Consider the following 23,006-nt stretch of genomic DNA (forward strand, 5'->3'; position numbering starts at 1 on the left):
TTAATGCGCCAACCACTTGTACTAGCTTACTGACACCTCTAAATTTTCTAACTCAAGATATTTGCCATTCATAGCTCTGCATGTCTGTAGAAAGAGCAGTATTAATTTTTAGACGCATTTCATCGAACAAGTGATGGGCCACATTCTCATATGCTTTCTTATGAGAACAATTGACCAAGATTAACTTCCATTTTAGTAATTTAACAAATTAGAAGCAAAAAGAAACCCATAAGTCTTGAAAACCTTGTCTTCAAGAATTGAAATTACCTCGAAAAGGTTGGAACATTTCTCAGACAAAACGTATATAAACCATTCAATGAATTAAGCCTCAATCTCAACCAATTTCTCTCCATTATTTCATCGGTCGTTTTTGTTTTAAATTAATTCAATCCCAGTAGTCAGAAATCACTAGTCTTTCCAAGAAAGTAATCGGAAACCATCCAGATAATTGACATTCCAAAAAGATAAGAAGAATAATAAGGAATGAGTAAATTAATGTTGGCCCCGTAAAAAGAATAATTATTTTTTGTCCCAACTTAGGAGCAGCAGTGGGAGTTGCTAGAATGCTTGTTGTTCACGCTAGTTTTTCTTAATCTATTTCTGTCATTTTCTTGCTACATAAGTGTGCTTATTTTGTGGGCTTTTTTATTGGATTGATTCGTATTGTCCCGCTTGGCCGGCTTCCTACAACTTTCACACTCTCTCTCTTCCATTATTTTCTTTCACCAAAGCCTCTCTTTTGGTCTGCTCTTACTTTTATGTGAGTATTTTCATCGTGGTGTTCATTAGCTTTTCTTTACCTTCCAATGGCATTGAACACGCAAAGATCCTCTGCATCTTTTCTTTCGAATGAATTAGCTCCTTGATAGAAGTACGATGTGTTTTTAAGTTTTAGGGGTGTAGACACCCACAAGGGTTTTGTATCCCATTTATTCCATGAATTGTGCAAGTGCCAAGGAATTAGGACAACTCACCTTAGTCGACTTGTTATTGTTATGAACGAGCATATTTTTTTTGTTTGTCGGGCTAAATTTATTGGGATTGCTTTTTGAAGGGTTTCAAAACGAATTCTAATAATATCAAAATTACTTTTGACACTATTTGACATAAAAATTCAATAAATTTGTACGGCAGATAAGTCGAAGCACGTTTCTATATGTTTTTTTAGCATTGTCAGAACATATAGCCCAGTTAATTAAAAATAATCATGTCTATACTTAAAAATTTCGAGTTCAATTATGCCCTCCCAAATATCACTTAGTAATTTGTAAATAAGAAAAATTGGAAAAATACTATCTCATTCCCAAGGAGGAAATAATAGTTTATAAATATTGTTAGGAACTTAAAATCGTTTACTTATAAGTGAAAATGAATAACACTAAATTGTAGTACTAGATGGTACCAAAAAAATAGTTTAAATACTTAATTTTCACTCGAGTCTAATCCATAGACAAAATCGATAGTTTACTCTTTCCTTTTCAACTCAACTCTCCTTGAAAGATTTAAAGCCCCAAAAGGCAGAATCACAAAATACACAAGTCTAGCCCGTCCTGTCGAAAGACAGAGGTAGACTGAACAAACTCGAGTTGAGAGTGACACAGAACACTAGATGATTTACTTATGAAAGAGCGCAAGCCACCGAGCCTAACTTTTTGGTAAAATCTTGTTCGTTTTGGCACTTGTACACACATTCTACACATGATTTTAGTGTTGTTATAATTATTCGGTTACTTGTTTAGAATCTATAGATAAAATGATGAAGTTGGGAAAAAAATTCACACAAGCGTAGAATTACAACAAATATCTACAACTGCAACCAAACAAGGGAAAGCCAGCTTTCAATCCACATGGATGAGTTTGATGGGATTGAATTATAACGAATATCTACAACTGCAACCAAACAAAGGAATAAACATGTTATAGTTTATCATATTGGTGTCTCCTATGCCTAAATTGAGACTTAAAAATGAATGAAAATTCAAGAGCTTAGGGTTTCTTGTGGAGGAAATGGTCTTCACTCTGTTAATTATTCGATGTTAATTAACATTCCAAAAAGATAAGGAGAAAAATAAGTAGTTGGATGTCATTTTCGCTTTAAATTAATACAATTCCACGAGTTAGAAATCACTAAAGTCTTACCAAGGAAGTAGTCGGAAACCGTGTGGATAATTCACGTTCTAAAAAGATAAGAAGAAAAATAAGGAATGAATAAAGCAATGTTGGCCCCATAAAAAGGATAATGATTTTTGGGCCAACTTAGGAGCAGGAGTGAGAGTAGGTCGAATGATGGCTATTCACGCTGTTTTTTTTTTCAGTCTATTTTTGTCATTTTCTTGCCACATAGGTTTTATTATTTTGTAAATCTTTTTGTTGGATTGATTCGTATTGTCCCACTTGGCTAGCTTTCCAACAACTCTCTCTCTCTCTCTCTCTCTCTCTCTCTCTCTCTCTCTCTCTCTCTCTCTCTCTCTCTCTCTCTCTCTTCCATTATTTCCTTTCACCAAAACCTTTTTTTTTGTCTATTCTTACCTTTAAATCAAATTTGCAAATAAAATAATATATTATTAAAAAAAAAGTGATAATTCAGTCATTATCAACCATATCATTTGATTAAAAATTGATCTACTTAGTATTACCCTTGTGATTTTTTTTTGTTAGTATTACCCTTGTGATTTTTTTTTTGTTGGATTGATTTGTATTGTCCTACTTGGTCAGCTTCCCTGCAACTCTCTCTCTCTCTCTCTCTCTCTCTCTCTCTCTCTCTCTCTCTCTCTTCCATTATTTCTTTCACCCAAACTTTTCAAGTGCATTTTTGCTCATCATCCTCAAATGGTGGTATGCTCATTACCATATTTATCACTATTAGATGAATTTGAATTTTAAGATTTATGTATCCACTACATGGATCTTAAAATTCAAATTCATCTAATGGTAATAAATATGATGATGAGAATACAATATAATTTATGGTGGTGAGTAAAAATACTCTCAAACCTCTCTCTTCTGGTCTACTTCTACTTTTGTGTGAGTATTTTCATCGTGGTTTTCATTAACTTTTGATTTCTTTGCTATGGCATTGAGCACTCAAAGATCCCTTGCATCTTTTCTTTCGAATGAATCAGCTCCTCGGAAGTAGGATATGTTTTTGAGTTTAAAAAAAATAAACAAAACGACATGAATATCTTTTCTTTTTGGTCAAATCGAGTAGAGAGGAAGACTGTTCAATGTTGATTAGTACGATGACATGTCTTTTAATTTTTTGGATGATCGAATAATATTTAATTGTTAAATTGCATGATCAATCAGATCAAGAAAGTAAACAAGAGATCCACATTTTTGTAAAGATTTAAATTTTCTCTAATATTTTCCTTAATTATCTGATCATTGACAACGAAAACACCTCTATTAAATTGCTTGCACCAATATTGTCTCTGACCTCACTGCTGAGGTCAACATTTGCCCAAGCTTATCCGCTCTGAATAAATAAATAAACATAGAGCCAAAACAGATAATTGGGAAATAACGAGGAATCCTTGAGAAAGAGCTTGAACCCGATCAATACCAAATTGAAAGGACAAAACTTAACTATCAAAAATGCATGAAAGGAGACTTGACTTAGTTGTAATGAAATTTCAAGGAAGCTCACTCTTGATGTATTGTGAAATTTCAAGGAAACTCATTCTTTATGTGTTGCAAAAATAACTAAATAATTATGTAACAACGTATCTTCGTGAATCAAAAACTTTGGTTAATGGATAGAAGAATCCATTAACTAGGGTGTTTAATAATTCTACCTCTTTCTTCAATTGAATTTCCAACAATTCATAAAGATAATCAAATAGCAAGGCAAACCATGGTCACCAACTGTCTCTAATTTTTCTGACTCAAAATTTTTGCCCTTACACAGCTTTGCACGTTTGCAGAAAGAGTGGTACTAATTCTCAAACGGATTTCATCGAACATGTAGTGTGCCACGTTTTCATATCCTTTCTTACGAGAATAATTAAACAAGACTAACTTCCAGTTTAGTAATTGAACAAACTAGAAGCAAAAAGAAAACCAGAAATCTTGAAAAATTTGTCTTCAAGAATTTATTTGGATTGTTTTTCGAAGGGTTTAAAAATGAATTGTAACAATATTAAAATTACTTTTGCATGACACACAAGTCGAAGCGCGTCTTTTTATATTTTCTTTTAACGTTGTCAAGAACCTATAGCTTAGTTAATTAAAAGTATTCACATCTATACTTAAAGGTTCGAGTTCGATTATGCCTCCCGAATATCACTTTGTAACTTGTATATAAAAAAACAGAAAATACTATCCTCATTCCCATGATGGTGGACATAATAGCATATAAATGTTGTCAGAAACTTGAAATCGCTCACTTATAAGAAGAGGAATATCATCTAAATACTTAAATTTCGCTCCAGTTCTAATCCATATATAAAATCAATGGTTTACTCCTTTTCCAACTCAAATATCCCTGAAAGATTTAAAGCCCAAAAAGGCGGAAACGCACAATATACAAAAGTTCAGCCCCTACAACCGAAAGACAGAAGCTGACTGAACAAACTCGAGTTGAAAGTGACACAGAACACTAGATGACTTACTTATGAGAAGACGCAAGCCACCGAGCCTAACTTTTTGGTAAAATTTTGTTTGTTGTGGCACTTGTAATCTACAGTCTACACATATGATTTTATTGTTTTTCTTTCTCTATTAATTATTCGGTGTTACTTGTTTTAGAATCTATAGGTAAAATGATGAAGTTGGGAAAAAGTTTCACACAAGCGTAGAACTATAACGAATATACGCAACTATAACCAAACAAAGGAATAAACAAGATAGACTTTGTCAAAACGGTGTCTCGTATGCCTAAACTAAGACTTGGAAGGTGAATGAGAATTCAAGAGCCTAGGGTTTCTTGTGGAGGAAATGGTCTTCACTCTTCAGAGTTTGGTTAATTATTCGGTGTTAATTAACATTTGAAAGATAATCCTTGATGATGCCTCGATCTCAACCAATTTCTCTCCATTATTTCATATGTTGTTTTCACTTTAGATTAATCAATACTACTTGTTAGAAATTGCTAGAAACTTTGTGAAATCTCGTTCCTAGATTTCACTACTGTAACCTATGTATTTGTATTAACGAGATTTTATATTATTTTCGGGAATTTATATGAGTTTTATTAAATTTAGATTTTGATTAAATTAATTACAAAGTTTGAATTTTGGTCAGTAATCGTTAAAAATTTGTAGACCTTATGAGGTCATTGATAGGAGCATATTCATGCGACTTAAATGGCTTGTTCTCGTGCATTTACGTTATGTTTCTCTAGTTATTTTAGTCCTTTATGCTTCTTTTGTGTGTTTTCAGGTTCTAAGGGCAAGGTATGCAAAAGGATGTCTTTTGGAGCCTTTTGGAGCAAATTAGAGATTGGAATGGATATCATATGCTTGGAGCCAAGAGGATGGACGAAATTAAAGACTTGAAGTAGGAAAGTTAAATCCTAAAAGACCTCATGTTTAAGCATCATTGAAGACTCCTACGCATTTTAGAACACAAAAACAACATTCCTTGCAGCCTTAGGACATTGTCGTGTGTTTCCTTGTGTCTCCCTTCCTTGCCATGCAAGGAAGGGCTTTGTTCCCTATTTTAAACACTTAAATCATTCACTTATCATATCATTCACTTATTATAAGCATTCACTTATCATATCATTCACTTATCAAACCATTCACTTATCACTTCCATTCACTTATCACTTATCACTTCCATTCACTTATCACTTATCACTTCCATTCACTTATCACTCACCACATATCATTCATTTATCACTTAACATATCATTCATTTATCACTTAATACATCATTCACTTATCACTTATCATACTCATAATCATCTACACATTTCAACCATTTAAACATATGCATTTCAACTCACATGCATCATCATCATGCAACCAACCTTGCCACATGCTTTCCAAGCTTTCCCCCTTCATCATTAAACCACATTCACTCCCATTTCTCTCCCCTTAACAGCCCTAAACCGTGCATAATTAAAGGACACCATTCAACACACACATGCACCAAAAGACAACATTGGCATGCATCACATGCATTTCCAACACTTCCCCCTTTGTGCCGTGCCTTCCCTTCCACTTTCCAACCACATTCTTTCAATTCCCACTTCATCATTACACCACCTAAGCCACATGCACTCCCATTCTTTAATTAAGCCACTTAAACCACAAAACAATCACACAACACACCAACACACATGGATCCTGAAATTCTTTGCCATGCAATCACATGCATTTCCCTTGACATTTTCAGCCATCACACTTCATCATTACACCACCATTCACTCTTTAACCCACACACACTTCACACAAACAACATTCACATGCATTCACATGCATTTCCAACACAAAACACACTCAAAACCGTGGCCACCTTTGCATTTCAGGATTCCCATTTGCATTTTCAGATTTCCAGCTTTCCCTTTTATTTTCCAGCTTTCATTCTTCATCATTGCAGCCATTCCACATGCAATTCTCCATCATTCCTCCACACAAACACCTTAAACAAATAGCCATATACATCTCCACTCCTCCTATAAATACCCTTGCATTCCCATCATTCAAATCATCTCATTCACAACACAACACCCCTCAAACACTTCCATTCTTTCCTTAGCCGTGAGTCCCCCCCTCCCTACTAATCCAAACACCAATCCTCTTCCACTTCCATCACTCCTCACTTCATTCCACACTTCCATTCCCCCAAACCAACTATCCTTAGACCTTATGCTACAAAGAAGAGGAAGAGAAGAGGGCCTAAACGTTCATACAATTCAAGTTTGAGTTGTTGGAATGTTTAGGCGTTTCTTTGATTTCAATGTTTAATTTCCATTCTCTTTGTTTTGTATGAGGAACTAAACCCCCCTTTAGCTAGGGGGTGATTCGAAATTATGTTTATGTTTGTATTTTGATTTGATTACTTCTAATTGCGTTTCATAAGTTGTGATTCAATTTGTTTAACCGTTTGATTGATAACCTATTTATGTATGTTTATTAAGAATGAACGCTTAATTTTCATGCATGAATTTGACGCTAGAATATAAGTGAGTTTCACGTAATAGTTATGAACTTATATTCACAAGTAGTGAAGGTTGCTTATAAACAATCGCGTTAAACAAATTCTTGGCATGAGTTTCATGCAATCATAGTAACGAATGCCTCGTCAACACTTATAGTTTTCATGATGCTTAATGATTCTTGCTTGTATCTCTATTATGCAATTCATGTAGGGAACTTGTGAGGAATGCTTTGGGTTGTCGTATGCAATCATCCAATTCTTTAACTTAAGGAAAACTTGACGGTTAATTTAAGCGGACCTAATTAACCCGGGGTGTTGAGAATTCATGGTTTGTTGAAATGCAATTGGAAATCATTTTATTATGCAAGTGTAACATGTATGGAGATGAACCCCTTAGCTAGCCATACCATCCATTCATTTCCGTCAATTTCATATTTACAATTTGTTTTCTTTACAATCTATCCATTTTAGTTTAAATTCGTCCAAAATCAATCCCCCCATATTTCGTTTAAGTCTTAGTCTTAATCTTTCTTATTTTTAGTTTTGAATTCTTCGAGTTTAGTATAGTATTTTAGTTTGTGTTTTTAAAAGCATTTTGAGTCTTTTGATTTGTTTTAGTGTTTTAAAGTTTAGTTTTACATTCTTTGAGTCTAGTTTAGTGTTTTAAACTTTATTTTACGTTTTTGAGTCAGTTTCCAAGAGATTTGCAATCCCTCCTAATCCCCGGTCCAGAACGATCCCTACTTATACTTATACTACAAATCGACAAAAAGAGGGTTTAATTTGTGTGCGTATAAATCTCGCATCAGTCATACCAGGTACAATTGGACAGAGCTCGATCCTACGAGCGTGCATGTGAAAATTGTTCGTGAAACAGAGTAATAACGAAGAAGATATAAACGAACAAAAACAGAGACAAAATGGTCATTTGATCATTAATCTGGAAGGTTCCAGATTTGCTGGAGCAGTGATCTTGCACCATATGTGTGGCTAGGATGGAGAGTTAAGGAGAGAAATGAGGGATTGGGGGGTTGCCCAATTAGGAAAGAATGAAAGGAAGGGAAATGAGGGAAGAGAAAATGAAGGGAACCGGCTGGATCCCCTTGGCTCGATTTCCTTCTACGACCCGACTCAACTCCTACTCCTATTCCGATGCCTTTTTAGGCAATTTTTCCGACGATTCACAACCATCCACTACCTAGAAACAACTCAACATCAACCCCTTTCCATATTCAACCAAAAATCGAAGAGCTGGGCCTCGGTTGCATGATGAACCGCACCGGGAGGGGTATGATGGTTCGTCGTCGGCGATCTTCCATTACTTAAGGTGATTCCTTTAATCAACACCACCAAAATACTCTTCTTGAGCCCAGGAACAAACCCCAAACAAGTTTGGGGGCGGCGGAGCACTGGAGAGTACGAATTAAAGTGCACCCATTTCAAGGGTTTCCGGCGAATTGAGGTGATTTCAGGCGTTTTCCCAGCCGAATTAGACCTTGATCTATAAAACTTATTCCTCTCTTCATGATCTTTATATTGGTATAATTTGAGAATTTTTTGAGTTAGGTGAACTTTCCAGTGAGTTAGGAGGGCGGCTGGCTGCTGCTTGAGGCAGCGCGTGGCCCGAGGACACACTTGATCCTTCTAGGCTAAATTCAATATCCCGATTCAATATGTGACATCCAATTGACTAAATTCCGTCATTTGAACATATTTTTGTTAAGGTCTGCCACTTAAACATTATAGCAAACGACGATCCAACTGTTGGATCACCATCAAACTTTAATATGTTATTGTAGTAATATTTGAGGACATTAGGAACTGACGGATCGGGAATCCGACGTACGGATCTTGATGAATTGAATTTCTAAGTTTGTAAAACCAAACATTGACCGCCACTTAATTTTGGCGCTTAGCGGAGATCCGACTGTTGAATCGTTTTGAAATTTTAGGATATTGTTCTAGAAGATTAATGAGACTCTTGGAAAGTTACGGATTGGAAATCCACAAACAAATATTCCGGATCAAATTACGTAGGGTTATGGACCCTATCGTTGACCGAGAGTTGATTTTTGGTCAACATGTTTTGAATCGTTCTTAAATACTAAAATTAGTACTACTAGAGACTAAGTAAGGTCTAGTGGACCTACATTGGTTAGTGAGTGTCTATAACATATGTGATATGGTTATTACCTTGATTTCGTATTTAGTATCCTTATGGATATCACTTAATTTTATAAATGTGATTTCTATTGAAATGTGATTTTGTATATTTAGTCATCGATCTATGTTTATTAAATGTGATTTGACTTGAGTAATGAAGATGTTTGTGAAATGTGATTTGAAGTGCTTGTTGAATTGTTTAATGAAAGGTGAGGGCTAGTAGCAGACCATTAACCCATTGTCATGGGGTTTGTTGCTTCAAATCTTGTTTCATGTCTCGTATTGTTGAGTGGTTCTAAATTGAGTAACTTGATCCATGTCTTGTTTCTTTGAGTCATCGATATGTTTCTTGGACTTCCGCTCGGTTTCGTTGAGTGGTCTGGAACTGGGTTTTGCTGGGATTCCATTGAGTGGTATGATTCCTTGCTCTGTCTAGATTCCGTTGAGTGGTCCAAAATCCCTTGTGCTCTGCGATTCCATTGAGTGGTCCGGAATCGTATCCTGCCTTAAATTTCGTTGATTGGTCCGATATCCATTATACTTTGCGATTTTATTGAGTGGTCAAGAACTGTATCCACTCAGATTCCATTGATAGGTCCGGAATCCCTTTTACTCTGCGATTCTATTGAGTGGTCCGAAATCGTATCCTGGTCTGGATTCCTACTTGTTATTTTGGTTCCGTTGAGTGGTCTGGAATTCGATGTTGTTGGATTTCGTTGAGTGGTCCAAAATCACATCCTTGACTTCATTGATTCCTTGGATTTGATCTAAAATGAGAATGCTTCAGAGATATAGGCTTCAGTCGAACTATGTCATTCTAGCCCTGCATTTTGGTGTATTGTATGTGTTATTGATTGATGTGATTGTGGAATAGTGTTGGAAAGCATATGTGTGTGTGAATGGTAAGATGACAACTCTTGTTTGGCTTATGGTTGATGTTAGTGTGGTACTCTATGTTTTCTGCCATGAAGTGTTTTACGAACAGTTCAGGGTTTAACAAATGGTGAACTACAAATGGCTTGATTCTGTCTGAGGGTACGTAAGCAGTCTAACGATGAAGTTACATGTAGCCATAAAGCATACAAAAAATCACTACACAATCAAATCTTGAATTGTGCTTTGTCCATATCCCGAAGGTGGGGTATGTTAGATATACGGGTACTTGGTGACGTCATGTATCGATCCTGGACATATGTCAGGATCGAGGCGTGACAGTCTTACCAAGCAATTAATCGAAAATCATCCTGATAATTGACGTTCCAAAAAGATAAGAAGAAAAATAAGGAATGAGTGAATCAATGTTTATTTTTGTCATTTAGGAGCCAGAGTGGGAGTTGGTAGAATGCTGGCTGTTAATGTTGGGTTTTTTTAATCTATTTCTGTCATTTGCTTGCCACTTAAGTCTGCTAATTTTGTGGGTATTTGGGAAATTTTTTAATTGAAATGTCATTTTAACTTGTACCCATTTTTCAATTTGTCAAATCAACTAAAATTTTAAGCAATTTGTCATACCAAGTTTCCGAAATCATAAATTTGTCATCTCGTCCTAACTTTGTTAAGTTTTCCATCCAAAGTAAGTCACGTGCCTCGCACATAACTTGTGTTCCAAGTTATATCTATCATTTTAAGTTTTACACCCCACTTCCTTCTATTAAGTTGCAGTCAATCAAAACAATTCTAGGGTATTCAGTTTAGCATGTGATAAAATTAAATTTTATGTGGGCTCTATAATATGAAAAACGAGTTGAGGTTTGGTGCCAGAAATGGAGTTGTAGATGCATATACGCTGCTTGAACACAACGATCCGCATGGATACCCTCAAACACAAAATTTAAGGGTTCTACTAAAGAAAAGTAAAGAACTTGTAAAAAGATCTTAAATGACAGAAATAACCTTGAGCACAGGTCATGTACCTCGCACATGACTTATTTTGGATGAAAAACTTAACAGAGTTAGGGTGAGATGACAAATTGATGATTTCAGAAAGTTGGTATGACAAATTGCTTAAAATTTTAGTTTATATGACAAGTTGAAAAAGGCGTACAAGTTTGTATGACATTTCAAAAAAATTCCCATGGGTTTTTTTGTTGGATTGATTCGTATTGTCCAACTTGGCCGGCTTCATACAACTTTCACTCTCTCGCTCTCTTCCATTATTTCCTTTCACCAAAACCTCTCTTTTGGTCCGCTTCTACTTTTGTGCGAGTATTTTCATCGTGGTTTTCTTAACTCTTCATTACTTTCCAATGGCATTGAGCACCCAAAGAGCCTCTGCATCTGTTCCCTCGAATGAATCAGCTCCTCGATGGAAGTATGATGTGTTTTTGAGTTTTAGGGGTGTAGACACCCGCAAGGGTTTTGTATCCCATTTATACCATGAATTGTGGGAGTGCCAAGGAATTACCACTTTCTTTGACGATCGAGAACTTGAAGGAGGAACAAGTATTCCTGTTGAGCTCCCGAGTGCGATCAAAGAATCACATATTGCAATCGTTGTTCTCTCACCAAATTATGCTTCTTCCAAGTGGTGCTTGGATGAACTTACAACCATTCTTCAGTGCATGGAAGCCAGGAACTCAGTTCTGCCGGTCTTTTATGAGACAGATCCATCCGACGTTGGAAATCAGAGGGGGTCTTTTGCCAAAGCCTTCGCTGAGCATGAAGAAAAGTTCACTAGTACCAAAGACAAAAAGAAGGTGACCCAGTGGAGAGAAGATCTGAAAAAAGTATCCAAAATTTCTGGGTGGCATTCGAAGGAATCTAAGTAAGCATGCATGAACAACTTTAATTTTCCATGTCTTAGTAGAGTCAAACTTGAGTGCTTCATTTATGTTTTTTTTTTTTTAATTGGTTACTTTATACCCTGTAGGTGTGAAAGGGAGCTTATTGAAAAAAATTGTCCAAAGCGTGTGGAGGAAAGTGCAAGCAACATTCACGTTGTCAAATTCCTCACAGAAATTTGTTGGGGTTACTTCTAGGCTTGAGCAAGTAAGTCTGCTATTAGCTCATGATGCCAATGATGTTCGCTTTATAGGGATAACGGGGATGGCTAGCATAGGTAAGACAACCCTTGCTAAGCTAGTTTATGATAAAATCTTCCATTATTTTGAAGTTCATTGCTTTCTTGGCAACGTTAGAGAGGTTTCCAAAATAAACCGTACTCTAATTAGTCTTCAAAAAAGACTTCTTTTTCCAATGTTGAGGGGAAAGATTGAACAAATTTGGGATGAAGAGTGTGAAAGCGTTTTCATTAAGAAGTGCTTACACAATAAAAGGGTTCTTCTCATAGTTGATGATGTGGATGATTTAAAACAACTAGAAGTACTGGCTGAAAATCAAAGTTGGTTTGGTATGGGAAGTAGAATTGTTATTACGACTAGAAATGAAGGTTTGCTAGTCCAACATGGTATAGCAACATCATATAAGATGCAGGGGTTGAATTATGGCGAAGCACTTGAGCTCTTTAGTCTAAATTCCTTTAGGAAAGAACAACCCGAGAAAGACTTTTTGGAACTCTCAAAGCATTTCCTAAAATATGCTAGAGGCCTTCCACTAGTTCTTAAAACATTAGGGTCTTTTTTGCATAAAAGAGGTCACGATGCATGGAAGAGTGTGTTGGATAATATTCATACAGTTCCTGATCCAACAATTTTCAATACACTCAAAATCAGTTATGACGGACTAAAGGATATGGAGAAGAGAGTTTTTCTCGATGTAGCATGTTTCCACAAAGGGAAGTGCATGAAGCAAGTTATTCCAATCCTAGACAATTCTTTTGAAGTTTCTAGTAGTATTATGATCGATCTACTAATTGAGAAATCTCTCTTAACTATTGAAAAACGCGTCCAATATGATAATTCAGCCAACGTCATAGGGATGCATGATTTGATACAAGAAATGGCATGGACAATTGTTGGTCAAGAGTCTGAAGAGCCCGATTTACGGAGTAGGTTGTGGCTTCCCGATGACATTTTTCATATATTCACAACCAATACGGTAAGAAGTTATGTAAATACCAACTTCAAAAGAAGATATGATTTCTTTTAATGCAATATACTTAAATGTTAAATTTACGTTTCCTACATTCTTGGTTATTAGGGAACGGGAGCTATTGAAGGTATAGTCTTACAGTTACCTGAAATAGAAGAGGTGTACTGGAGTTGTGAAGCCTTCTCTAATATGCATGGACTGAGGTTTCTAGAATTCGACAATTTGATCATTTCTTCAAGTCCCAAATTTCTTCCATGTTCCTTGAGAATTATGGTTTGGAGTTGGTATCCTTCCAAGTCTCTTCCACCAAGCTTTCACCCGCGTTTCCTTACCAAACTAAGAATGCATAATAGCAAACTTGTTCGTTTATGGGGTGGAAAAGAGGTAAGAGTATATTGAATGAATGCTACTTAACATATTTTTTTATGGATTGTTTTATACACACGCCACATTTTGTTGACCACTCCCCACGTGCTCAATACACCTCATATCCATTTTTTAAATTAAAATTTATCTTACCACACCCCGCTTGCTTTCCAAAACTACCCTCACAACCCATACCTTGAATTTTGGGGTTTTGGTCAATTAGGGATCATTTTCCTTTCTTGCAGCGTAGTTGGATAATACCTTGAATTTTTCACATTTTTTCAATCACTTGGTAAGCAAATAGTTGGAAATAGGATGATTGCATTAGTTCCTTCGTCTTTCGATCAGTTGGCCTGAGAGCCTATTAGGATGATTGCAGAAGTATCATTAGGTTCAGAACATTAGGTTTCTTATTCACCATATTGGCTTCCTTTAGTTTCATCTAGATGATATTGGATTGCCTCGTGATAATATCATTTTTCTTAATGTTTGCAGATTTTTCTTTTCTATTATTAGGCCCTAAATAGTCATTTTATAAAAATAAAATAAAAATATGTAAGTTATTTAATAAATAAATGTTTGTGGAGTGTATTTAACAATATGTGAGGTACTAATAAAAAAAATTGTTACTCTTATCACATATTTGCATCATCTCTCTAATAGAGATGAGACTCACATGCGTTAATGGACCATACCTATATTAGAGAGATGGTATAATTAATTGTATAAATAAGTGGTAAATATAGCATTACTCTTTTTTCAATGTCAAATAGAATTGTAAGGTTTTTGGAAGCTTATATATTATTTCATGTATTGTACAGAAATTTCCCAAGTTGAAATGTATTGATCTAAGCTACTCAAAAAAATTGACCGGTACCCCAGATTTCACTGGTCTTCAAAATCTTGAGGAGTTGGTTCTTGGGGATTGTACGAAGTTAGTTGAGATTCATCCATCCATTGCAGTTCTTAAAAAACTTAAAGTTTTGAATCTTCGTGGCTGTGACAGTATTAAGAGGCTCCCAAGTGAAGTAGAAATGGATGCTCTTGAGTGTTTAAATCTTTTCGGATGCTCCAAAGTGAAAAAGATCCCAGAATTTTCGAACCAGATGAAAAGTTTGTCCACTCTTTTTATACGTGGGACTGCGATTGAGAAATTACCTTCATCGATTGAACATCTGGTTGGTCTTACTGAATTGAGTATCAATAAGTGCATAAAAGAGCTGTTTGTTGATATGAAAAATCTCAAAGCTCTTTCGCTTTCTAGACCACTTGCTAAAGCAAGGGATGATGAGCCTTGTTGGGGTTCGGTGTTGTCTTCTTTATATAAATTGCGTTGTTTGGAGGACTTACAACTACGTTATTGTGATCTTGGTGAAGGTGACATCCCCGATGATATTGGTTGCTTGTCCTCTTTAAAAAAGTTATATCTTAATGGAAACAATTTTGTTACCCTTCCAGCAAGCATCAAATGCCTTTCTCGACTTGAGTCACTTTGCTTGGTCGGGTGCGAAAGACTTGAGCAACTGCCAGATCTTCCGTCAAATAGCAAATTACACGTATATTTAAGTCATTGTACGTTATTGAAAAGGTTGTCGGATCCATCCAATTTTGCTTTCAGTTCTGTGAATTGCATTACATTGGTGGAAGATGAAAACTGGATCAAAACAATATATTCAAGGATCGTGAAATACGCAACTGAGGTACTCTCTCTCTCTCTCTCTCTCTCTCTCATAATGGTTCTTTTGGTGCAGAAAATCTGTCGTAATCCTATCGTGTGCCCCGGAAAGGGGATTCCCGAGTGGTTCAACAATCAAACTTTGGGACATGCGCTAGACGTGGAGCTACCTCCGCAATCGTGTAGCAGCTGGATGGGGATTGCTTTTTGTGTTTTTTTGGCACAACCTAAAGAGAACTTGCGTGCTCTTCAAAAACAAAGGGAGACCTTGCGAAATCCAGCTGCCCCTAGAAAGGATGGATTCATGATTCAGTGTTTATCTCGGACTAACCGTATCCAGAATAATACATGGTACTTTACATGGCCTCTTGTCTCTGAACACATTTGGATATTCTATTTGCCTCACCAACAATGTCTTCAAGAACAGTTTCGATTTGAAACTTATTATAGATTCGGAATGAATAAACTCAAAGTAGGATTGAATGTGGTGAAGAAGTGCGGGGCTCGTTTGGTGTACGAGCAAGATTTGGAAGAACTCAACCAAACACTGACTCAACCGAACACTGAAAATCTTGAAGTGAACATATGAATATTGGGAAGAGGCAGCTTCAAGTCAAAGTCGTAGTTTTGACGACAAAGAACATACCCGCAAAAGGCAAAGGAAGACAAATAATTGTTTCATGCTTTTTTCAACCATTCAATGCCTCAGAGTTTACTCAGAATCCATGTAAGTCACCATCTGAATCCCAGCATAACCTACATAATGTTTTAGTATTACTTTTTAACTCTTTTGAGCTATAGAATTTTAACTAGCAACTGTGCCCCCGCAATGCTGCGGGTTTTAAAACTGTATAAAACATACAGAAAGTTCTAAATACCTAAGGTATGCAACACTATTTACATTCATGTGAAAATCGATTTACAATAACTAACATATAGGTGTCCAAGTGTCCATATCACAGTCATTGGCTTCTGGTGCGGAGTTCACAGATTCCTATAGGTTGGAGCTAAAGAGTTCAATGAACTCGCTCTTAACTCCAATGATTTACACAGCCGCTTATCTGTCGGCAATTCATCATCAAGATAAACACACTTTTGACCTCAACTCTACATTTATAACTCAATCTTTCAAAGAAACCCAATAACTATCTACTCCTGCATGACCAGAGCATAAATCTACCTTAATTATAGTTCTAAAATTGAATTCAACCCACAAATCCAATTCTAAATTACCAAACAATTTAAATAAATAATAAATAAATAAAAAAACTTTAGCATCAGATAACACTTCAAACAGACAAAAAGCACGATACACAATCTTGCACCAATAGATTTAAACCTGAAAACAGATGATCAGAGCAAAAAGCTGGAAGCAAAAAGTATTTTACTTGTGCAAAAGCTTGCATTTTTTTTTATTCCCAACCCTCAAACTTGCATAAATCAAAGAAAGGTAGAAATGAAGATGTAGAGTTGTCCTCAAACATACTCTGTGGAAGCAAAGTGTAGAGGTTTGTGAAGCAAACAGCGACATCAAAACAAATTGGAGGTCTGTTAGCCTCTGTTTCTACTCCTCTAAGTCTAAAAAAATTACAAAAACATTTCAATAAGTACATTAACATTTCAAAAAAAATAATTTTTGTTCATATACTTTGGTTCATACTATGTGAAAGGAGGCATTATGTGTATTCTACAAAATTATATGGCATGTAAAAAAGGATGCATTACCCTCCATCTAAATGCTCCTTGAATATCCAGTCAAATGCCCGGCAAAAATTGAATATTCACAAAAAGTAACAGAACATTAGAAGTTAAAATTCAAAAAGGATCTAACTATTTACGACCATTTCAGAATAACTTAAATAGAGAACCTCATCGTGTGTCCAGTCATCCATGCTAAATTCTGGAAATGAACGACATCCATAAGAACAAAGCCATTGACCTTTCTCGATTTTCCGACAATTAGGGCATTGCATTGCCCTTTACATTGAAGGCTAAAACAATGTAATCTGAAAGGATGTCAACAAAAAAATCAAACCCACAATAAAACTTCAAAAGGTCCTCCTTGAAAATTTTGAATTCTTACAACTTAATGTCATTTTGAGAGTTGAAAGATGTATGGTTCTATGGGTTTAAATTGTCTTTGAATTTGTAGCTCTTTAAAAATAGAGACTTCTGTTTTTTTTTTTAATTTCTCTATCAATTGCTTTAGTGAAGTTTTATTTGATCTTTTTTCCTAAAGTTTCAAATTTCCAAATGGATTTTTGAAAACCTAACCCGGCGGAGACCAATGATGTAGAAAGATTTCCTGATTTGATCTTTTTCTTAAAGCTTTGTTTTTATTATAAGAGCTATTGGCGGTTTTGCCGGAATGAATGTAGGATTAACAAGGAGGGATGGCAGAGTTTAATTATAGGGTGTGGGTTTATTCATAAATTTTAGTTTTATTATTAACTTCATCTTGTACTTTATGATAATTATGCAATAGAGTAAAAAAGACAATTCACATTTAAAGTTCAGGTTGGATGGGTTTAAATAAAATTTTCCTATAAATAATGACCACCACGTGTATAAGAGGGAAAAATTAGAATTAGGATAAATATTTGAGGGAAAATTTGGTAGTACACTGTTCATTTAGTTGAAAATGAGTTTTAGGTTCTTGGTTGGTGCCTTTAAACGACTGAAAATACTTTTAGGTAAAAGAATTTTGAGTTCAAAAAACATTTAAAGTGCTTCCTACAAAAAGTGCTAGTTATATATGATTTTTTTTTTTTTTTTTTTTGGAGTTATGAAAGATTATTGATGTTAAAGAAATTAACTCAATCGCTACTTGTTCAATTGATCTCTTGCTTTCTCTTCTGCTTTTCTGTCCTTAAGTTCTCTATGCCTCTTGTGTTTTGCCATCTTAGTCAATACCAAGAGCTATATAGATTATATGCACTTGAATAAAACATGTTTGTTTAAATACAATCAATGAGTACCTTTTTTTCCCCCTTAGATCCCGCAATGAAGTCTAACTGTGTATATACATTAAATAATGTGCTTCTCTTATCTATGCCAGAGATTCAACCAAACGAGATGCAAAGTCGCAGTGTGCGCATAATAATACCCTTCTGTTTTTGTTCTTCTATTAGGTAGGAGGAAGATAAGTCTCTTGTTACATTTTGTTTAATTTTAGTTTGCAAAAAATGCTGAAACATCGTTATACTGTGATACAATCTTATTGTGCTTAGTTTTTCTCGAATGGCCTTGCATACATGAGATGTTTACCTTATAGGATTTCATAGATAATTGTAAAAGTAAATTGTAGCAATGGTCCCTCAACTTTAACTTAATTGGAATAATAGTCATTCAACTAAAAATCCATTACCATTGTCCCTCAACTCATCAAAATATAAAGCTATGGCTCCTCAACTAAAAATTCATAATAGTCCTTCCAACATCATTTTGACAAAATTCTGACGAAGTTGACGAAAAAGATCATAGCTACACGTTTTGATAAGTTGAGGGACCAATGGTAATAAATATTTTGTTGAGGGACCATGCTCCAATTTGATTAAAGTTGAGGGACCATTGCTACAATTTACCCTAATAGTAAGGTAAAGTATAACATGGCGATGGCGTTCACAAAAAGTACAATGATATATATGTTCGGATGTAAGATTGGGAAGCAAAATATATTGTGATAGTTTCAGCATCAGCCGAATTGAAGCAAAACTTAGTATGCTTTGAACAAATAAATTAGCTTCAGAGATAAAGCAAGTGCTTGAGCAGTGCCGATCATGATATCTGAAAACCCCTAAGGAAGCTGTCATGGTTCTTTACATAAATGCAGGATATTCTGTAACAATGTTGTGTTTGTGAATCTTTTCTTTATTGTGGATACTGATAATTTTGAATTCAACCTGAAAGTAGATCTTAATGGCAAGGCTAAGACATAACAAAAAAGTGAATATCTGTTTCTGTGCAGGATGAGAAGTTTATCATACAGGGTTATTTTTGGCTTGATCATTTTCAGAACGAAACTTCAGCATCAGATGTTGGAATTTGGTAAGTATCTTTTTGTACTTAAATGTTTTCTGTTATAGGTTCAATCAAGTCCAGATATTGTATATTACGTTTGATACAGTCAGCAGGCCAATTGGTGAGGGTCATATCAACAAACTGTCTAAAACTACGCTAAGAATACAATTTAGTTCGTAATAAAACCATGACCTCATGAAAGCTTCTATTTATGTTTTTTTCATTCAAAGAAAAAAAATAAGCCTGCATGTCTAGCTACTTCAGCCGAAGTGTTAATGGATACTGATTATTTCTTACCTCCGATCTTGTGCAAACAGAAAGAAGTAGCATAAATCGAAAACTATATGTTTTAAGTTTCCAAAACAAGTTTGTCTCAGCCTCCAGGACCTCATATTCGTTTTCAGTTACCCTTTTTTTCGTATTGTTTCTGAATTTTTTGCACAACTTGCCAAGAGAGCTGAGGCTTTAGTTGTCCAATCTGTTACTACTCCAGAACCTACACAAAAACGAGTGTTGAAACAGTATATATAGTATATCCTATGAGAAATTGACCATTCTAGTATGAATTCAAACACGCAGTGCCAAGATAGAAATCATCTGCCCCATGCTAAACTTGATACTATCGACATCCACAATCTAGGTTTGTTTTCAGCCATTCTCTCCCCTCCCTTTCGCTCGTGGTTAGTGGATGTGACGGGATGTGACTGTTCTTCCAAAAGTTTTATTCAAGCAGTTCTGGAGAGTTGCCGGTCTGTATTTTCTGTTGGCAGATGTTTTGTTTGTCACTTCTTTGACTCCTTGTACTCTAATAGTTTGATTTATTCTTTGGTCTTTGTAGTGGGGTCAAGCATGGTTAAGGAGGCAGTGGAGGATTAGCATAGATATTTGCAGGTAAAACAAATAAATACTGTAGAATTCTTCTTGTCAATTAATTTCGGCTTGTGTGCTCTTCTTCCATATGTTATCTTGTATTCATCATTGTTGAAAATTTTAGCTTCCTGTCTCCATTGCAGAAGAAAATTAGTTTTGTTCAAAATTGACTCCTCAGTTTAGAATTTCGTCTTCCGTCTTTGAATCTCCGTATGATCGTAAAACCCTTTGACTTTCTGGTCTTTCTTTATATTCATTGCATAAAGTTTATATGTATGAAACCTGATAATTTCTTGTACGTTAATCCATGATTGCTTCATTTGTGGTGACGGTTTTCGTCAGTCCTCCCTAGTACACATAATCTGTAGCTTAGAGGAGTCTGAAGAACTAGCTTCTGTCGAGTAAACCTACAAGCTAACGTTGAGTCTGCTGCGATTGTTGTTGCAGCTTGCTGCCTTTTGGAATGAAGCTTACGTTCTAGCTAGGTCAGTTTCACCACCATATGTCCGGTTCTTCTTCTTTGCCCCAATTCAGTGCTTGTGTTGGGACGTGGAAGAATGTTCATGAATGAAGAAGACGGTTGAGCTTGAAAGGAGTGTGCAGTCCGAGATGCAAGTGTGCTATAAACACCAGATTTAACACTTGGAACACCGGCTTTCTCTTCGTCACCAATGGTGCATCAAGCATATATACGGCTGCAAGTTTGAAGATTTATGTTATTATTAAACCGCATTGTATTTGTAGCATGTAATAAGTTTACAAACAAAGTAGGTATTTTGATTACTGAACCAGCCAGGAATTTCACATACTGAAAATGAGTGATCGAGTGAGAGAGAGTAATCAATCGCCTTAATTTTTTTTTGTTTTTTTTTTATGAGTGGAGCGATAGTATTAGTTAAATATTATATTAACCACCGACGGAGTTTAAACCCACGTTGTCATATAAAAAATATAATACATTTTCACCACTAAGATAAGGGGCCAACAAGTTTTATTCATCTTTAATGACGTCAACAATTTGGAATTTTGGATGGTTTGCCTCGTTGGAATATTTGAAATAAAATTAATATATATTCAGACTAGGCTGTGAAGGAGGTAGGTGGAAGTCAAATTTGGGCTTTTAACCCCATTTCCATATTTTGTTCAGATTTCTGGACTTGCAATCGTTATGTATGGGGCCTTTTTTTGTTTGTTGGGCTAAATGTCATAATCATGCAGCTATGTTTCCTTAGTTAATTCATAGGTGAAATTTAAACTTGAGATTCCTTTCAATACTCAAAAATAAACATGTACGCATTTTCGTTCAATTCTAGAAAGACCACTCCTCCCTTACTGTTAAGGACACCTAACATTTTTGTTCGATTCTAGATTCCTCTTTATTTGTAAATGAGAAATCTTAAGTTTGATTCTCGTGAAAGGTAAATTTGAACCACATTATTGTAGTAGTTCAATGAGGCCTAACCCTCCTTATTTATTTATTTACTTTGAACAAATGATAATTATCTACACTAAAGAGGAGGCGGTGGGCGTAGCCTCACATTAGGCTAGCAATAATGTAGTTCAAATTCACCTTTGACAAAAATCAAACCTAAAACTTCTCACTTACAAGTGAAGAGGAAAACTACTAAACCGTAGTGGGTTGGTAGGAATCCGAGGATTCCATTGGAGATGTCCTAGAGAGGATATGGTATCAGTACACACAAAACTCTTAATAATGATTCTCATAAAAAGAATTTAAAGAATCATCATTGTTCAATTTGAACCTCAAGCTTCTTACTTTTTTTCTTAATTTGTGTTAAATTCCAGTGGCGCTTAAACCCAATTTAACACAAATAGGTAAGTCAATTGTTTGAAATAACAATTTTAAACTTTTACTTAACATGGCACTATCGAAAATTTCAATTGGACTGTAATTGCCAACATGATTCACCAAAAATGTTTAACTAACAACTTTTTCATCACACATGAGTCGCATTAAAAGTACTATGTCACCGCAATGAACCCAAACAAATAGCAAAAGGAAAGAGTGTTATAAAAGTTTTTCTAATCAAATTCCCTATGTTTGATAGTGTCTACTCTCAAAATATTTAATTAAATTCACTCTTGGTACTTCCAAAATTTTGTTTTACTAAACATTTATGATTTTCAACAATCTTGAAAGAACCTTGGGATAGTATCCATCCAATGATCCATTCAAGTAAGAAATGGAACGGAGAGAAAAACTCTAACATCTCATGTTTTTAGCATAATACTTTATAATATTAATATAAAAATTTACATTAACCTATAAGATGACATAAAATTTATAGATAGTCTCCATTTTTAGAAAGTTCCTTTAACATTCGCCATGAAATGAATCCGACCAGAGGATGTTGATGTATTGCAGATGGTATGTGTTGTTGGAGAAAGGCCGATCTTGCACGATTTCAAAGTCCTCGTTAGGCCCAAAGTAAATAATGGGGATATTTTGTGATGAAACCATTTCAAGAATATTCATCAATCTCCATTGGGATGGGAAACACAATCGACATCGATATGGGGCACCAAAAGTTTTTGAGAGGCACCAAAATTGTGCTGGTGGTGGCAGATAGTGTGGGATATGCTGCCCATTCAAACCAAGTCTTGAGAGCATATCTAATCCTCCTATATGATAAGTTTTAATTAAAATTAACAAAAATCCTTTTTAGGAGCTTTCCGATAAATTTTACTCTGACAAGTCAGAATAAATGACAAAAAAATCACTAGGAGTTGTTTCATTTGGATTTGGATCCTCTCCGGATCCCCTCCTTGGGGATCTCGGGAATCAAGGCACAAGGAC

The 23,006-nt window shown here is 35.4% G+C and overlaps 1 protein-coding gene and 1 pseudogene across 14 annotated transcripts in view; one reads left to right on the forward strand and one right to left on the reverse strand.

Moving 5' to 3' along the window:
* Positions 1-11,378: 11,378 nt before the first annotated feature.
* LOC137727946 (TMV resistance protein N-like) lies at positions 11,379-21,050 on the forward strand (annotated as a pseudogene). Its single transcript, XR_015952206.1, has 9 exons — positions 11,379-12,031; positions 12,137-13,263; positions 13,366-13,641; positions 14,445-15,323; positions 15,375-15,649; positions 15,775-16,025; positions 19,266-19,345; positions 20,157-20,209; positions 20,636-21,050. The product of XR_015952206.1 is annotated as a TMV resistance protein N-like (transcript).
* LOC137727947 (putative polyribonucleotide nucleotidyltransferase 1, chloroplastic) overlaps positions 18,358-23,006 on the reverse strand; it is a 37,552-nt gene continuing 32,903 nt past the window's right edge. For all 13 annotated transcript variants that reach the window (XM_088677630.1, XM_088677638.1, XM_088677633.1 and 10 more), the window contains one exon: positions 18,358-19,814. In XM_088677630.1, coding sequence (XP_088533756.1) covers positions 19,723-19,814 — 92 coding nt within the window. In that variant the 3' untranslated portion in view covers positions 18,358-19,722. The remainder of the gene's footprint in view (positions 19,815-23,006) is intronic.

The sequence above is a fragment of the Pyrus communis genome, chromosome 10 (assembly GCF_041283825.1).
Source record: "Pyrus communis isolate YQ-2024b chromosome 10, ASM4128382v1, whole genome shotgun sequence".
NCBI lineage: Eukaryota > Viridiplantae > Streptophyta > Magnoliopsida > Rosales > Rosaceae > Pyrus > Pyrus communis.